Source organism: Brachyistius frenatus, unplaced genomic scaffold (genome assembly GCF_029030835.1).
Source record: "Brachyistius frenatus isolate BFR_SWC_R1_liver_20210118 unplaced genomic scaffold, ASM2903083v1 Contig_20, whole genome shotgun sequence".
Classification (NCBI taxonomy): domain Eukaryota; kingdom Metazoa; phylum Chordata; class Actinopteri; family Embiotocidae; genus Brachyistius; species Brachyistius frenatus.
In genome coordinates, this window is record NW_027210619.1 from 5,543,980 (window position 1) to 5,559,720 (window position 15,741).

The 15,741-nt window shown below is 44.1% G+C and overlaps 1 protein-coding gene across 2 annotated transcripts in view; it reads left to right on the top strand.

The window, feature by feature from the left end:
• The window catches only part of kirrel3l (kirre like nephrin family adhesion molecule 3, like), a 36,120-nt gene extending 20,629 nt beyond the window's left edge, over window positions 1-15,491 (top strand). Inside the window, exons 2-15 of one of the 2 annotated variants that reach the window (XM_069696234.1) lie at window positions 1,276-1,431; window positions 2,081-2,230; window positions 4,126-4,283; window positions 5,768-5,918; window positions 6,086-6,191; window positions 6,491-6,639; window positions 6,735-6,862; window positions 8,045-8,171; window positions 10,486-10,586; window positions 11,376-11,574; window positions 12,386-12,505; window positions 12,679-12,788; window positions 12,952-13,041; window positions 13,165-15,491. In XM_069696234.1, coding sequence (XP_069552335.1) covers window positions 1,276-1,431; window positions 2,081-2,230; window positions 4,126-4,283; window positions 5,768-5,918; window positions 6,086-6,191; window positions 6,491-6,639; window positions 6,735-6,862; window positions 8,045-8,171; window positions 10,486-10,586; window positions 11,376-11,574; window positions 12,386-12,505; window positions 12,679-12,788; window positions 12,952-13,041; window positions 13,165-13,656 — 2,237 coding nt within the window. In that variant the 3' untranslated portion in view covers window positions 13,657-15,491. The remainder of the gene's footprint in view (window positions 1-1,275; window positions 1,432-2,080; window positions 2,231-4,125; window positions 4,284-5,767; window positions 5,919-6,085; window positions 6,192-6,490; window positions 6,640-6,734; window positions 6,863-8,044; window positions 8,172-10,485; window positions 10,587-11,375; window positions 11,575-12,385; window positions 12,506-12,678; window positions 12,789-12,951; window positions 13,042-13,164) is intronic. The other variant, XM_069696235.1, reaches the window with a different exon arrangement.
• The last annotated feature ends 250 nt before the right edge of the window (window positions 15,492-15,741 follow it).

Consider the following 15,741-nt stretch of genomic DNA (forward strand, 5'->3'; position numbering starts at 1 on the left):
TGGTTAATTGAGTACCGAACAAACACTGCCAACAACCTCGGAAGCCCCCCCTCTTTAAAAAAAAAAAAAAGGAAAAAAAAAAAAAGGGGGGGGGGAGACTAGAGCGAATACAGTGAGAAAAAAAGGGGGAAGAGACGGATAAAAAGAAAAGGGGTGAGGGAGAGAAAATCCCAGCAACCCTCTGGGGGGAAAAGCTGCTATTGAAAAGCTATTAAACTTGCATTTAGCAGGATTGATTGGAAATGAAGAGGCCTATTAAAAGAGAGGGACAAGGGGACAATAGCGCGTCTCTGGCCTCCGTATGTTGCCCTCCTTTCAGTGGTGGCTTTCTTTGCCGGAGGGGGGGGGGGGGGGCAGCCCTGTCTGTTTAAGCGCTCCCACCAAGAGAAGCAGTTCAGAGGGGGGGGGGGGAGGCTTAGCATTGCCTGAATAGAGCCCTCTTTATCTTCCTCTGTCCCTCTTCCCTTCCATTCTCCACTGAGCAACAAAGAAGGAGAATGAGAGTGAGAGTTTTTTTTTTTTTTTTTTAAAGTCCTCTTACCAACTCACACAGACACCCCACTTAGATAACCAACTGCAGCTTGCTCTCCTCCTACCTTCCCCTACAGATTAGTTACCTCTGGAGAGTTGCCATGTTCCCCTGCCAGTAGGGTTTGTAATGCTCAATCTTTAGCATAGTGGCACAAACAGTTGGAGCTGTGAATCCGTATTCACGCTGTGTTTCTGTATGCGTGTGAAGGCGAGCCAGCCAATCCGGAGAGCCCACACGCCGTACTTAAACACAGCAGCGAAACGGCGGCAGGTGTCTCCTCCAACTTTCAGCAGGCTCAAACGGATGGCTCCCCCGGGAACTTTAATGGAGTTTTGATTGTTTAACATCCATTTTTACAAAAAGCACAATGAAATGTGGCAGATTTTTTTTTCCTCCCCAGAAGTCTGCTTGCTTCATGTCACTGAGCATATGGTGCTGGGAAAGAGTTAAATAAGTTATGAGGAGCAGCTGACTCTACCGCCTACAAGCCACATTTAAGGCGGGAGGAGGAGGGGGGGGGGGTCATAATTTCACACGTGAGAGTGAGTGAGCCCACCTGCTTTTTTCACACCTCTTACAGTTTTCTTAAACTACATCTCTGTTGGCAGCAATATAATGCCATTACCCTCTGAACTGTATATCTTACAGCTATTTTGTGTGTGAATTGTCGATATATCATCATGGAAAATGTGATTTATAAGAGATATAATATTCACATTATCCCTTTTCCTCTCCCCCCATAGCAGCCACCCAAGCAGCCTACTTCTCCCAGCAGCCCAAGGACCAGGTGGTCATATCTGGTCAGTCAGTGACTCTCCCTTGTGTCATTGTGGGTTACCGAGGGATGGTACAGTGGACCAAAGATGGCCTGGCTCTGGGTGGAGAGAGAGACTTACCAGGTACACTGACCTCTTACCTTCTTTCTGTCTGTCTGTCTGTCTGTCTGTCTCTCTTTTTCCCCCACTGCCGTCTCTGTGTTTATTGCTCTCTCAGTCTCTGTCTGTCTTGCCACGATCAATGCCAGGTCTCATTAGAAATCAAGTCTCTCTCTGTCAACCGTTGGGGTTTTACACAAATGAATGGTGAGAGAACAATGTACTGCAGACAGGTCGGATACTGCTGCACACACCGAAACTTCAATTTGTTGTTTAGCATTTTAAGAGTCTTGTAGGAAGGTGGATAATCAATTGGCTTTTGTCACGCACTGACATTTAAATGTGTGGCAGCTGAGAGAGAAGGTGGAGAGGCTTCCTCTTGACCTTAGCCATCCCATCTTTATTGTGTCTGTGTTTAAAGGACAGTGTCCTCATGCAGCAGCTTTCTCACGTGTTGCATTTCTAGCCTGACGCTGCTCTGCGAGCACAATGGCTCAATGCTTGGCCCTGTGAGGCGCTGCATGCTTTCATTTGTCTCTTAAAGAGCCTTGCCACGTTTCTCTTGCCTTTGTTCGGGGCACAAGTCTGTTCATTTTGTAGTCCTTTCATTATGCGTTTGTTGTTGTTTGGTTTGCTTGTCTCTGACTCTATTCTCTGTGCTGGCTTCATGCAGGCTGGACGCGCTACTCCTTAATGGGCGACCCGCTATCAGGCGAGCACAGCTTGCTGATCGATTCAGCAGAGTTGGCGGATGACGCGGTGTATGAGTGTCAGGCTACACAGGCGGGACTGCGCTCCCACCATGCCAAGCTCACTGTACTAGGTAAGATACACAGCTCACGCATGATCTTCGCAGCCAGCCCTCTTGCCAAGGCCTCCAGGCTGGCTGAGCTTGGGAAAAACCAGGGGAGTGTCTTCATCACAAAGCACAAAAGCCTGTAGACAAATATACTAATAACACATGTACAGCACACCAAATAATCATATTCTGAACACTTCGGGGACCAAACTACATTAAAATACCCTTGTGATTTGCAATTCATAGAATCATTTCTTATCACCACGCATAGATAACGTGGTTGTAAATCTAGTTTCCTGGTGAAAAACATGTCTTGAAAGCATAATTCAAACCAAGCAAGAGATTGGGGGGGGGTTGGAGTCTACTCTCAGTAGCGATAATCAAGACTGTGGACGTCTAGGATAATGTGATTGCTGCAGTCACAAATGACTTGCGTAGTCGCTTGAAAGTCAGGGTCTGCACAGTTAGCACATTTTACAGTGAGCCACAACATTTGTCAACCGCAAGGCGTTTTTTACATTAACGTGATGTGAATGATCTACTTCTTCACACAGACGTTCAGAGGTGGGGTGGGGGTGGGGGTGAGGGATGAGGGGGACCACCAGGTCTTGAGGGAATCGGAATTGGAAAAGCACTGCTGGCATCTGGTGGCATGCAAAGGAATATCACTCTATTAATTAGTCCTGTCAATTGACCATAAATTCCCCTTCAGGCCAGTATTGTTCAGAAAGAGGAGGGAACACACAATTATACAGATTTGTTGCTGCAGCTTACGCCACAGCATAATACGAAGCTTTCACCACAGAGCCTGCTGTCCTTGAATCTATCTGTTGCCATTAAGGTGTGTATTCCGAGTTCATTGAGGCAGGTTGACGGGCGGCACAGATGAGGTTACCATGGGAAGGCAAACAGATTGAGATCACAAGCGGTATGTAGGAACATTTCAGCTAAATGAATAGATTCAGAGAGCTCACCCATGCTCATCTGCCCACCTTTCTGTCTACTGTCACTGTCAAAGCTGCACAGAGTAGCACAAAGCAGTGTGGCCATCACAAGCCCACGCACAACCATACAAATGCATTTGTGGAGGCTGTTGTGAAAATTGATAAAACTGCCACTTTTACATTAAATGGACTCTGAAAGAGCATAGTGGTTCATGAACATTGTATGAATTCCATAAAGGAAACTAGTTGCATTGCTCAGGAGTCTGCAGTGTATGTTTTTGTATAAGGAGTGTTTCAGAGGGAAAGGGGTGGGGGACTTTTTCTGTGCATGCGTGTGTGTAAATCAATGTGGCCAGATGAGACCAAAGCAATCCTGCACAGTCAAAGGAGTCAACGGAGGTAGTGCAGTCAGGGGAATCGGCATGGAAATTAAAATCACCTAGCACTCGGATTCCATTAGTGTCCGTGCCGCGGCAGCGGAAGGACCTCTGACAATTCAGATACACACAGTGAAATTGGTTCGGTGGAGGGTGTGAGAAAGGCCAGCACAAACCCCATGTTTACGCCTTCTCTTATTGGCTGGGGAGATAGACACCTTCATCAGGGGTGGCACGCTTGGCTTGCTAGTGGTGCGTGCGAAACCATGCAAATAAATGAACAAATAAGCAATTCAGTTGAAACATCACTCTACAAGAGTAAGAGCAAATAGAGCAATAATGCTAGTCCCAAGAAAGGAAATAAATAAGGTTGAGTGTGTTCTTTTTCCAAATGACAACTGTTCTTGGTCTTTTCTCCCATCTAAAACTACATCTTGTTAAATAGACACTTGGCAATAACAAAGTATTGTTATATATTGATGCTGAGCTAAGAGCAACAGCAAGCTCAATATCAGTTTTACTTCTTTGTGGCTCTGCGCTCGCCTGGAGCTGTAATGAGTCTTTTTGTTTTGAGTGGTGTGTTTGTTCTACTTTACAGTTCCTCCTTCTGACCCGGTGGTGGAGGGTGGCCCCGTTGTACGTCTTAAGGCCCACACACCACACAACCTCACCTGCAGAGCCTCAGGAGCCAAACCTGCTGCTGAGATCACCTGGTACAGAGATGGCGAGGTCATGGAGAAGGCAATTTATTCCAAGGTACAGTGAGAACAGATCTGTGCCCAGCATTATCATTCAATCACTCACACCCACGTGATATTACAAAATGTAACAGTGGGCAGAAATAAATGCAAAGCTATTCAAAACAGAAATATTGTCTCCGAGGGTATAATACTTCATCTCTGTTTCTCCCATTTCTCTTCTTATTTTTCCCATCTTTCCTACATGGTATCTAACCGTTTTTTTTTTTTTTTTTTTTTTCTATCGGCACCCTTCTTTCGCAAGATTTGTTCGCTCACTCTCTGCAGTCCCCCTCCCATTTCCACTCATGCCTGACCCCCTCTCCTCCCACCCCACCTTCCCCCTCCCCTGCTCCCCCCCACCACACACACACACACACACACACACACACACACACACACACACACACACACACACACACACACACACACACACACACACACACACACACACACTCTCCAACCCCTCTTCAACCCCCCTTTGCGCGCTAATGCAGCGACACTACAGCATAACTGGAGCATGCCAAAGCTCAGACAGGCATGAGTGTTTCATACAGTAGAGTTTCTGCAGAGAAGAAATCACCCAAAACAATGTAGAAATACAATAGGGATGCGCCGGAGCGTAAGCCAGCCGCGGCTGGGAAAGTGTCACATTTTTCATGCTCTCTGACCACGCTAAACGACGGTAAACGCCACGTTTAAGGAAGCAAGAGCCTGCAGTGAGAAGGGAGGGAGTAGGGTTGGAGGGGAGAGGGAGAAGAGGATATGATGTGAGGCGCTACAGAAAAGGAGGAGTAGGGGGGGGGGGGTGAACACAGAGTTAACTGGTCAGATAGCTTTGCGAAAAACAAAGAAAATGTCCAACGTTTAGAAGTGACACCAGGGCTTTGTCCGAGGGAGAGGAGGTGATAGGGAGTGATGTGATTTGATCTAGCATAAAAATGCTTTTTTTGTGTCAGGCTGAGGAAGTGAAAGACCTGCTCCATTGATTTGGCTGTCCAGGGAAAAGGTTCAGCTTGCCCTTGCTCTTTTCCAAAGATGGGTGACACTCCTTCCTTACTGTCACCACTCCCCCCCCCCAAAAAAAAAAAAAAAATAATAATCAGTTTTTCTTTTTTTTCCTGTGTGTGTGTATGAGGAAGAGAGGGAGAAAGTGAGAGCAGTGAGCCATATCCTCAGAATCTACACCTTTCCTCACTTAGGCGTATTGATCTCTGTGAGCAGTAAATAGATTTAAAAGATGATGACAAACAAGGAGCGCTGACAGGGAACACTCTCAGAAATGTGGGAACAGCACAATATCCCCTGCTGCATCATAAAATATATGATTTAACTGCCATGCCAAAGTACAGGATGGCAATTTTAATGCTCCACATATGAAAAAAAATAAGACCTGCGGTGTCATAGAGATATTCCTGAGTGGTGCGATCACCAATGGCGAGTGACTTGTTGTGTGCGGCATCGAGCTGATTTTCAGTTCTACCTTGTTGTCCATCTCTATAGATTACAATGGAGGACAGGAAGAGGGAGGCGGCTGTCAGTATGCTTCCGATCATCCCGGAGGACAGCGACTCCGGACGCACCTACACCTGCAGGGTTCTCAACCAAGCTGCCCCTGCTGGACGACAGACATCAGTCACTATCAATGTCCAGCGTGAGTCTAGCCTCAACCTGCCTATGAAGACCTTTAAAATATCACACTGTAGCAGAGTGCACGTGATGAACAGTGTTCTGTGGAGCAGAATTAATGCTGCTGCACTGTTAAAGCCAGCTTTGGCCCTCCATTGATGTCAGTAACATGAAAGTTTTGGCTTCTTACAGACCCTCCTTCAGTGACCCTATCAGTCCAACCTCAGACTGTGACGGAGGGAGCAAAGGTTCTCTTCATCTGCTCTGCCTCGGCCAATCCCGAAATCACAGGATACAGGTACACATCCTTCGTTTTAATCGTTCAGTCTGATATTCTGCCCTAAACACGGAAATCTACAATACTAGAACAGCACAATCGTGTAACTAAGATATGATACGCAGCAAAACATGGCAGAGCAGAGAGGAAATCAAGAAAATCAGAACAAAGGATGCCAAGTGTTTAGTCGACTCATTGGCTTAAATTGGCTGCTTGATTGGCACAAGCCACGAATCAGCTAACAGCCACTTTGATACGCATGGCTAAGTGCCTTCCCTGAACTAATGCGACTGTATAATTTGATTATTCATCTGTCCCAGGTGGTCGAAAGGAGGAGTTCCCATCTCTGAAGCAAATGGGGACAGTCTTGAGGTGACAGTGGACTACTCTTACTTCACAGACCCTATCTCCTGTGAGGTGTCCAACTCTGTGGGAAGCACCAATGTCAGCACTCTGGTCGATGTCCAATGTGAGTTTAACTCAGATACTGTACACATTGTGGCTGTGTATTTTTTTTTAGCTATATGTTGATCTTATGTTGAACTGGCTGTTGCTTCACCCTAGTTGGCCCCAGACTGCTGTCGGAGCCTAAGCCAATGACAGTGGATATAGGAATGGATGCAGCCTTCACTTGTGCATGGACTGGAAACCCTCCACTAACCCTGGCCTGGACTAAGCAAGGCTCCAGTGTGGTAAGGGAACACACAGGAGTAACCACTTTATCTGGATGGTAACGCTTCAACAGCACCCCTCAACAGTATTTCCTCCAGAGAGAAACATTCACACATGGCCTTGAGGCATGAAACCCTCACACATTCTTTTTCAGGCTGAGTCTTCAACATCTCCTCTCACCACGCTCCCTAGGGGCTAAAGCCTCTGGCAGAAAACTGTCTGTCCACTGACATAGTCATACAGCTTCATCAGGGCACATGACATAACTTTCATACCTCCAACACAATCAATCGTTTAATCAATCAATCAATCAAAGTCAACGACTGACCCAATGTGCAGTTCAAACAACGCAAATTTCCAAATGTGGTGCAACTTTTAGAGACGCTTCTCAGATATTATAAAGGCCCGGCTGCACTTGAGTAGCCATCTCCTCAAAGTCAATTTCGTAGGTGGAACAAATGGGACATTTCCACCTTCATTTTACATCATCCTGGTAAAAGTCTTTCAGCGCACACCCCATTAGTGGGGGCCTCCCAGAGGAGCTTCTCTACTGGCAACTAATATAATTTCTGAAGCTATGCTGGAGAAAGCACCCCCAGAAAGAATGCTGCTGGATGGCATAAGCAATGCTCTCATCTCAGAGAGAGGGAAATGCACAAGCATTTTTTTTAATCCACCCACTGCCACTGTCCCTCACACAGCCACAAGTAATGGATTAATTGGGTTACCCCATAAGTGTGTTGAAATAAAAAAAAAAATAATTGGAGAGAGAGTGTGGGGGTGGGGGGTGGAGAGGGATGGAGTGGGGGTAAATGGATTAATCACAGCTTGATGGAATGACAGGATCAATGAGCTAAGGAGTGAGTGAGTGTAGCAGCTCCAAAGGCTAGGGCCCACTCACACATTGTATGCTCCGCTCTGTCCCTTCTGTTTAATTACAACAATCTCCCCAGCAGCACGGTCACTCAGCGGTGGCTGGAGTGCTTAATGCTGTGATTAAAGCTCTTCACAATGAAATTAAACTCAAACCACCAGCATTTGTTACAATGGTCAGCCCACCTCTGTGCTGCCTCCACAACAAGTGAGCCGCTAATAAAGGTCCCGGTTTCCTTTGTCTGCCTCTTCTCCGCACCAACTCGTTCCTTCTCGCTTTTTACTCTCTCTAACACACTTCTCACTTGTCTTTCTGGATCTCTCACTAGGTCCTCAGTAACGGCAACACCTTGCAGCTGAAGGCTGTTACCCAGGAGGATGCCGGGACATACACATGCAAGGCCATTGTACCCCGGATTGGAGTAGCGGAAAGAGATGTCACCCTAACTGTAAATGGTGAGTGGACCCTCCAGTGGTGGAAAGTTTTTGAGTACACTTACTCAAGTACTGTACTTTAATACATGCATTTAATACTTGGGTATTTGCATTTTATGCTACTTTATATTTCTACTTCATTACATTTCAGATCAGTCCATTACATATATTTGACAGCTGTAGTAACAGAGTACTTTATAGATTAAGATTCTCAATTATAAAACATTTAAAAGCTCCCAGTGGCTGCAAACTGTTTTTTTGGTTTGGGCCCTTTGTCACCTTCCAGATGTTTATCCTCATCAATAAAAAGGCATTTCCTCTGTAAAGTATTTCAAGATTTCATCAATAAAAACTACAATTGCATGCAGAAATACTTGGAAGTGCAATGTTCTTTAAACGGAACGAATACATCGCCATTATCAATTTTATAAGGGAACCAGAAGTATATATTAACACTGCAGAGGTAACTATAGAACGTGCCAAAAAGAACAACACACAAACATGCAGACGTGAAATCTTCTTCAATAAAATAAACTGAGAAACTATATTTCAAGAGTGTAAAATAAGAGCTTATCAAAAAGATCAACTGGAGGGAACACATTTGTAGCCACAGCCTCACTTGTTGATGACATTTGAATGATGATAAGTGGTGATGCTGCTGTGCCTACAGAGCTGCTGGTTGCGTGCTGTGTCTCTTACCTTAATTGCTGGTGAATGGTTGTTGGTCATGGCTGCATCCTGTTCCTGAGTCTGCAGACCAGCTGGTTGTGTGTGTTGTTTATCTTGCGTAATCAAACTGCTGTTAGAAGGTTGTAGGTCAGCATCTTCCTCTTGATCCTGGACTCCTCCATGCATATATTTCAGCATTGACCCTGCATTAATTCAGAAATACAAGGGACTTGATTATCATATATACAGAGTTAAATATGTTTTCAAGATACTTAAACTTCAAGAATTAACTAAGCATTAAGGAAGATAGTCAAAAGGTTTAAAAACACACTAAATCTAAGTAGCTATGAATATACTAATCAAAACAGTTACGTGCATGTATTATTATTCAAACCTGACATGATTAGCAAAACTTTGTTTTAATTTTGCATTTGTAGGATACAGGTATGAAAAAAAGCATAAAAGGCTACAATTAAAGGAAACCCTTAGATCCCCTGAGCAAAAGAAAACATTATAATCCATAATAAATCCATTTAAAATGCATATTTAGATAAGAAATTGTTGTGCAAAGACAACATTTCAACTGTCTTTCTAAAGAACGTACCAGCTGCAGTCAATTCACCAGCTGATGTTGATCTTACCATAAACAAGACAAAAGGTAGTAACCTACTCAAATCTCCCGCTCACTCACTCAGATGTTTGCTACATAATTTGATTGTTGTGCTTTTAAGTAATCATGCACTGCATATTCATCTGTTGCATAACAGACTCAAAACTTCTGCACATAATGCACGGACACCATCGTTGCTCTTTTTGGATAAGTACACGCTCAGACTACACGGTGTAATCATAAATGCACCGTAAATCAAATCGAACACGGCCATTGCACACTTACTTGAAATGGCGATTTGAATGCGTCACCAGCCAAAATATCTGCCAACTTTGTTTGCTCATTTTACTACAAAAAAATATGTTTTTTTTATGTGCGAGTTTCACGCATATACCAAATATACTACTGGCTTCTATCCAACAACTGCATAGTGGTAACTGGTTAGTGGAGACATGTGCACAACTCATATTTGTATAGTCTACAAATTTGCCAAAGCAAATTTCTAATATCCACAATATCAATCTTACCAGGACCATTGACATCACATTCATGTGTATGGTTACTCATGACAAAATATCTGCAACATCATTTGACCAAGTCAAAACTGTTACATATTATGTAATTACATTTTGACTATAGTTGCATTTCCTGTTTCAGATATTTACAATTTCATTCAGGCTATCTACATGTCATTTTGTAGGTAGGCTAGCTTAATTTTAACTGCCAGTTATGTCACATCTGTCTAAGGACATTTTTTTACCCCAAAGGAGTACTTTGACTTTTGATAGCTACTTAAAATACAGTTTCCAGAGATTTGAATGAAGGATTTTCACTGGTAACATAGAGTAAGTTTACATCCTTCTGCTGGTACTTTTACTAAAAGGTCTGCATTTCTTCCTCCATTAAGCTTCTTTCAGTGTCTCATGTAAAGTTTGGAATGATCTGTTGACTAAGTAACATGGAAATGTATATCTGACAATTATGGTAATCGTCGACATTTAAAAAAAAAAATAAAAAAAAATCACATTTTCCCCTTTCATTTCTTCCTCTCACCAGGTCCACCCATCATCACAGCAGAAGCCACACAGCATGCCGTCAAGCACTCCAAGGGCAAGCTGGAGTGCCGTGTGGGAAGCAGCCCCCCACCCGATAAGATTGTAAGTGAGCCTCTTATTTGTGTTACGGGTCATTCACTTATCTTTGGGAGCTTACACACTCCATGTTCCTCCGAGCCACACCCACACGAGAGTGCACACTCAGAGGAGCTTTACCCCTGACCTCACCTTCACACCTTTGCACCAGCACATCCCCATCTCACTTGCTAAAACACACACACACACACACACACACACACACACACACACACACACACACACACACACACACACACACACACACACACACACACACACACACACACACATATATATATTCACAGCTGTAATTGCACAGGTATTGACTGGAACAATTGTAGAGTTAGGGGAGCTGTGGAAGACTGGCTTCCTGCAGGTTTCAGCCAAACCACGTTCAATTAGCGGCCCAAGAGGCATCACTCGGCTGACCCTGTTGAACTGATGAACGTACGCTGGGCTGAGAAAGGATAATTAGGGTGGAGTAAGAGACCGGTGCCCTGCTGGCCCTGTGCTAGAGACAGCAGAGAGGAGCCTTATTTCATAGTGCAGCTACCTAACCCTCCTTAGGCCTCACCTGCAGGGCAGACGTGGGAGGCAGCTTAAACATGAGCCTATGAGCTGTGTCTGCCACGGAGCACCTCAGAGGTCGGCAGAGAGGAAGTAGAACAGAGAGAGAAACCGGTGTTCAGTCAGCGGCAGGCGGGGATCTGAGGATAAACAGTAGTGTGGGCCTCAGCTTTGTTCACTGGTGAGGAATTTTTCATAAAACAGTGACTTACCCCCTGTTGTCTTTTCTCTTGCTCTGCTCTACAGGTGTGGGCCTTTGGGGAAATGAGCCTGTCCTCTGGCTCCTCTGGTCGTTACTCAGTGCAGACAGTAACCAGCGACCATGGAGTCTTGTCCTCTCTGGTGCTATCGGAGACTCTGGCACAAGATTTCCAACTGCGCTACAACTGCACCGCTTGGAACCGCTTCGGGACAGGCACTGCCCTGGTCACTCTGAAAGAACAAGGTTCGCACTAACAGGAGTAGTTTTAGTTCTAGTGATACTCTCAATCTTTGCTGTGAAGGGGGCCAGATTAGGTAAAAGCAGTGCCCCTGTCTTGTGCTTATCTTAATTATGCTCTTCTAATCGATATGATTTAATCAGGAGATGGCTTCTTTAATGAATATGTTTGCCCCATAACATAGATATTGATTGGGGACAAAAGTCAATTAGAGGAACCCACATGTGTTTGCAGTTGGGATCATATTCTCTATCACTGTCTCAGAGCCAAGCTCAGCATCTGAAGCTGCAGCTGCCTTAAGTGGCCTTAAAATTAGACGGTAGTACTACTACTCTGATGCTATTGGAAACCTTTGTTGCAGCAGACACCAAAAATAAGGTCCTCACCAGTAATTTACATCAATGTAGCAGAGCGAGGTCTCCAGAGAAATGGGCAGCGGTATCTCCTGGAATCTCTAATTAGATTACTGTCTATTGCTTCATTGCATGTCAGGCCTTGTTACCCTTCTTTCAGAGAGATTAGAGACAATAGCCAGGCTGTGAGATGCTGGATCGTCCGCATGAGCATATGCCACAGTAGCAGTGAGAAGACCAGGGCTTACTGCAGATAAATTTATAGGCACTAACGCGTTTCGAGGATTAGCATGACAAATTAATGGATCTCTTTCTTTTTTTCTTTCATTTGCTGCGATATGCACTTTCTTGACACCGACACTTATGCTCTACTATCTCTCATTTCATCCTTTCCTTTCCCTTGACAACCATCTACCCCCACCCTCTTTGCCACACTTTTCTTCTATCGCTGTTCTCCTTACAGAAGCCCTGCCTATGCTGATAATTGTCGGTGGAGCAGTGGGTGGAGGCTGTGTCCTGCTCATCTGTGTCATCACTCTGGTCTCCCTGTGTTGCAGGCACACAGGCAAAGGTGAGCTCAACGGTTAGTATGGGCAAGAGGGTCAACAGCCAACTCTTCAAATCCAACAAATTGAACTATTTTTTGTGAGCTACAAATTGAACAGGTTATGTTCAATTTTGTGCAGTTTTCACTTTAGCGTTTAAGTAGAATTTTTGCTCAGTAATGTCAAGTCAAACTCCTTTCAATCCCCACAGGTAAGAGGTGTACTCGTCTTTCCAAGAGTGACATCAGAGTTCAGATTGTTCACAGTGATCACAACGCTACACGTGGCAATGATGATGAGGAGGATGTCAAAGAACCAATGGTAGGTTCATTTGTTCACCTTCTCTGTGTGTCAGATAGCTCTATTGAAGATGGGGGGAATCCCATTAACACTGTAACATAATGCTCTGACTTTCTTGTGTTCTTGTTAAAGTAAGATCTTGTTCATCCTAGTAATTCTTCAAAAATGCTTTGTCTTCCCTTAGGCTCCAAACAGCAGTGAGTCTCCTGGGACATCGCGAACAGAACACAGCGACCTCCTGGAGGAGGAGGAGGATGAAAGATCGGACATCAAGGTAAAACTGAAAACACAAAGAAACACTCTGAGTAGTATACGTATGTATAAGTATACATATTTCTCATCCTTTGCACATAATACTAAATTAATGTTAATGACTTATTTTCTCTATTGCTCATAGGACCCTACCAATGGCTATTACAATGTTCATGGCCATGATGACCGCCATATCCGCAGCAGTGGATTTTCCGAATATGTGCCCAACTCTCGGCCAGTCTACACTCCATCGCAGCTGCCCTCCCCCAGCCCTGTGTATGGTCAGCATGGCACCCAGCCTCGTGTCTATGACTTCTCCCAACGATACGCAACCACCACAGCAAGCAGAACCTCGTACGAACAACAGCAAGCTGCCCAGCAGCAGCCTGCCCAGCCAGCCAGTATTTATCCCACGGATCCCCTTTACAGTGGCTCTGCTTACCTACCTGCTACCTATGGCCGTGCCTTCACCAGCTACGTTAAGCCTGCTTCCTATGAGAAGGTGGATGCGTATGATCAATCAGATCAGGCCAGCAAGGTGTCTAGCTCGTCTCGTTTCTCTTATGCCTCCTCACAAGTGTCCTCCCAGCAGTCTGACTATGGCCGGCCCTCACAACGTATGCAGACTCATGTCTGATTGGACAAAAACTCAAAAAAAAACTAAGAGTACAGGAGCGGTGAGTAAATAACCATTGTCACCTCCACATACATGTGTGGCTGGACTAACATGAACAGAGACTTTCTTTTTCTCAGACGGTCCTCCAAGGATTTGTGTGGACAGTTTTTGGAGGGAATTGTGATTTAGGTTGTGGGATAACCTAACAACCTGGGAAGGATAACGAGATCTACAATAACGCTAAATGTAGAGCTCCTGAGCTGGAAAATTCTGCCGATTGTGATGTTCAAGTCAAACATATGATGAACATTACAGTGTGATACCTCACGAGGTCATCTTTACATGATGACCACCCAAACCTGTGGAGGTGTTCTCTGAGTGAAAGGGCCAACTAGAAAATATATCAAATGCATCTCCTGAATTTGGGTGGCCAAAACAACTGGGGTCACTGTTTACCTGCATTCCAGAGTTTGCTTTGTGTCAACATTAAATGTCAAATATGACTTCAAAAATACTTTGAAAGAAGATATAACAAGCTAAGACATTTTTTGGGAAAAAAAAACAAACAACCCAATATGAACAACCTTTTGTTGTCCGTCATTTGGTGTTTTGTTGGCATGCGAAAGGAATTCTAAGCACATTTGTGTCTCTTATCATCAACAAAAGACTGAGCTCTCCACAGAGACAGACATAAACTATTCTGCACAACAGGCTAGCTGTACTGACCAACAAGTGCTACATGCACTCTACTGTATGAAGAGTCTAATCGACGGTGGAATACTTCTGGCCTGAGCTGTATTCCTGGAGCTTCTCCTGATAATAATTGTAACATGTTGGACATAGCAGTGTTGGTTACCAGTGGATAAAAGAAGGAGCTGTGAAGAGAATGTGTATTTTAGCTCTCATTTCAATGGGGGACTCTATGTTAACTGTATGTTGTACCAAGATGGACAAGGTAAGGCCATGAAATCCCAAAGATGGTAATAATTGTATCGGGGAAAATGGGAGCTGATGCTAAAACCTGCTGTCCTGCCCCTGGTATTGTTTTCTGCCATGTTTTCTGATTGTAAAATTAAAGAGTAGGATTTGACCAGAACAATCAAAAGTGGCGGGTTGGAAAATGGTGGCAATCTTGAACTTGAAATAAACTTGAATGCAGCGTCAACTTCAGCAGGCTCAGGTGGGGTAAAGACGTGAGGCAGTCCTAACGTGGGCCATACACTCTCAAGTTTTACAACTCAATCAAATTGTCTCAATATGTTTACAAGAAACAGTACTACCCTGAAACACTAAGTATCTGTACAAATGGCTGAGCCCATACTTTCTCTCTGTTGCATGCAAACGATGTGTCTAGTGAAAATCTTCAGCATTTATATTCATGTCCATTTCATGTTTGAGACATTTGTTTCTGCACCTGACCCAGTTGCATTCCACTTCCTGGATGTTTCAGTGTGGACGCCTGTACTGCCATTTGTCTAAAAAGCTGTTCCCAGGCAGCCTAATGAGAGAACAAATGTCACTTAAAGTAAGGAGGCAAACATCATCGCTTGTCTTTATTTTTATATTTTATATAAGCCTTAAAGTACAGCGTGTAAGCTGCTCTATTGTAAAGTATCTTTATATACATATGTATCGATCTTGGTTGATTTATTTGGATCCACAGATTTTCTTGTCAAAGTTGTTCATCAATCATTGAATGCAGTTACTATGCTTTTTTTTGGAACACAACTAATTGTCATTTGTTTGTTCATTCTTTCAATAATGTATTAAGAATTTTATTTGCTAAAAATGAGCTATTGTTGCTTGTACCTTTGTACACATATTTATATTTAAATAAAACCATTTCCGATAAACAACCGGCTTGCGTGAATCCTGGGAGTTAATCAGCCTGGTGAGTAGCTTCATCGGGCATGGAGAACGGTGACAAACAAAGCTTCCCATGTAGCAAAAGTGATGAATACATAAATTAGCAGCACTGTCTATGTTGATTTTCCAATTCCCCCAGTGGTGTGCTGCTTTTAATGAAGACAGATGAGATAGTAGAACCCCCACCGTATGTGCATCCACCTCCCGAAGTCAGCCTGCCGATCTCGTTGGGAAATAGGA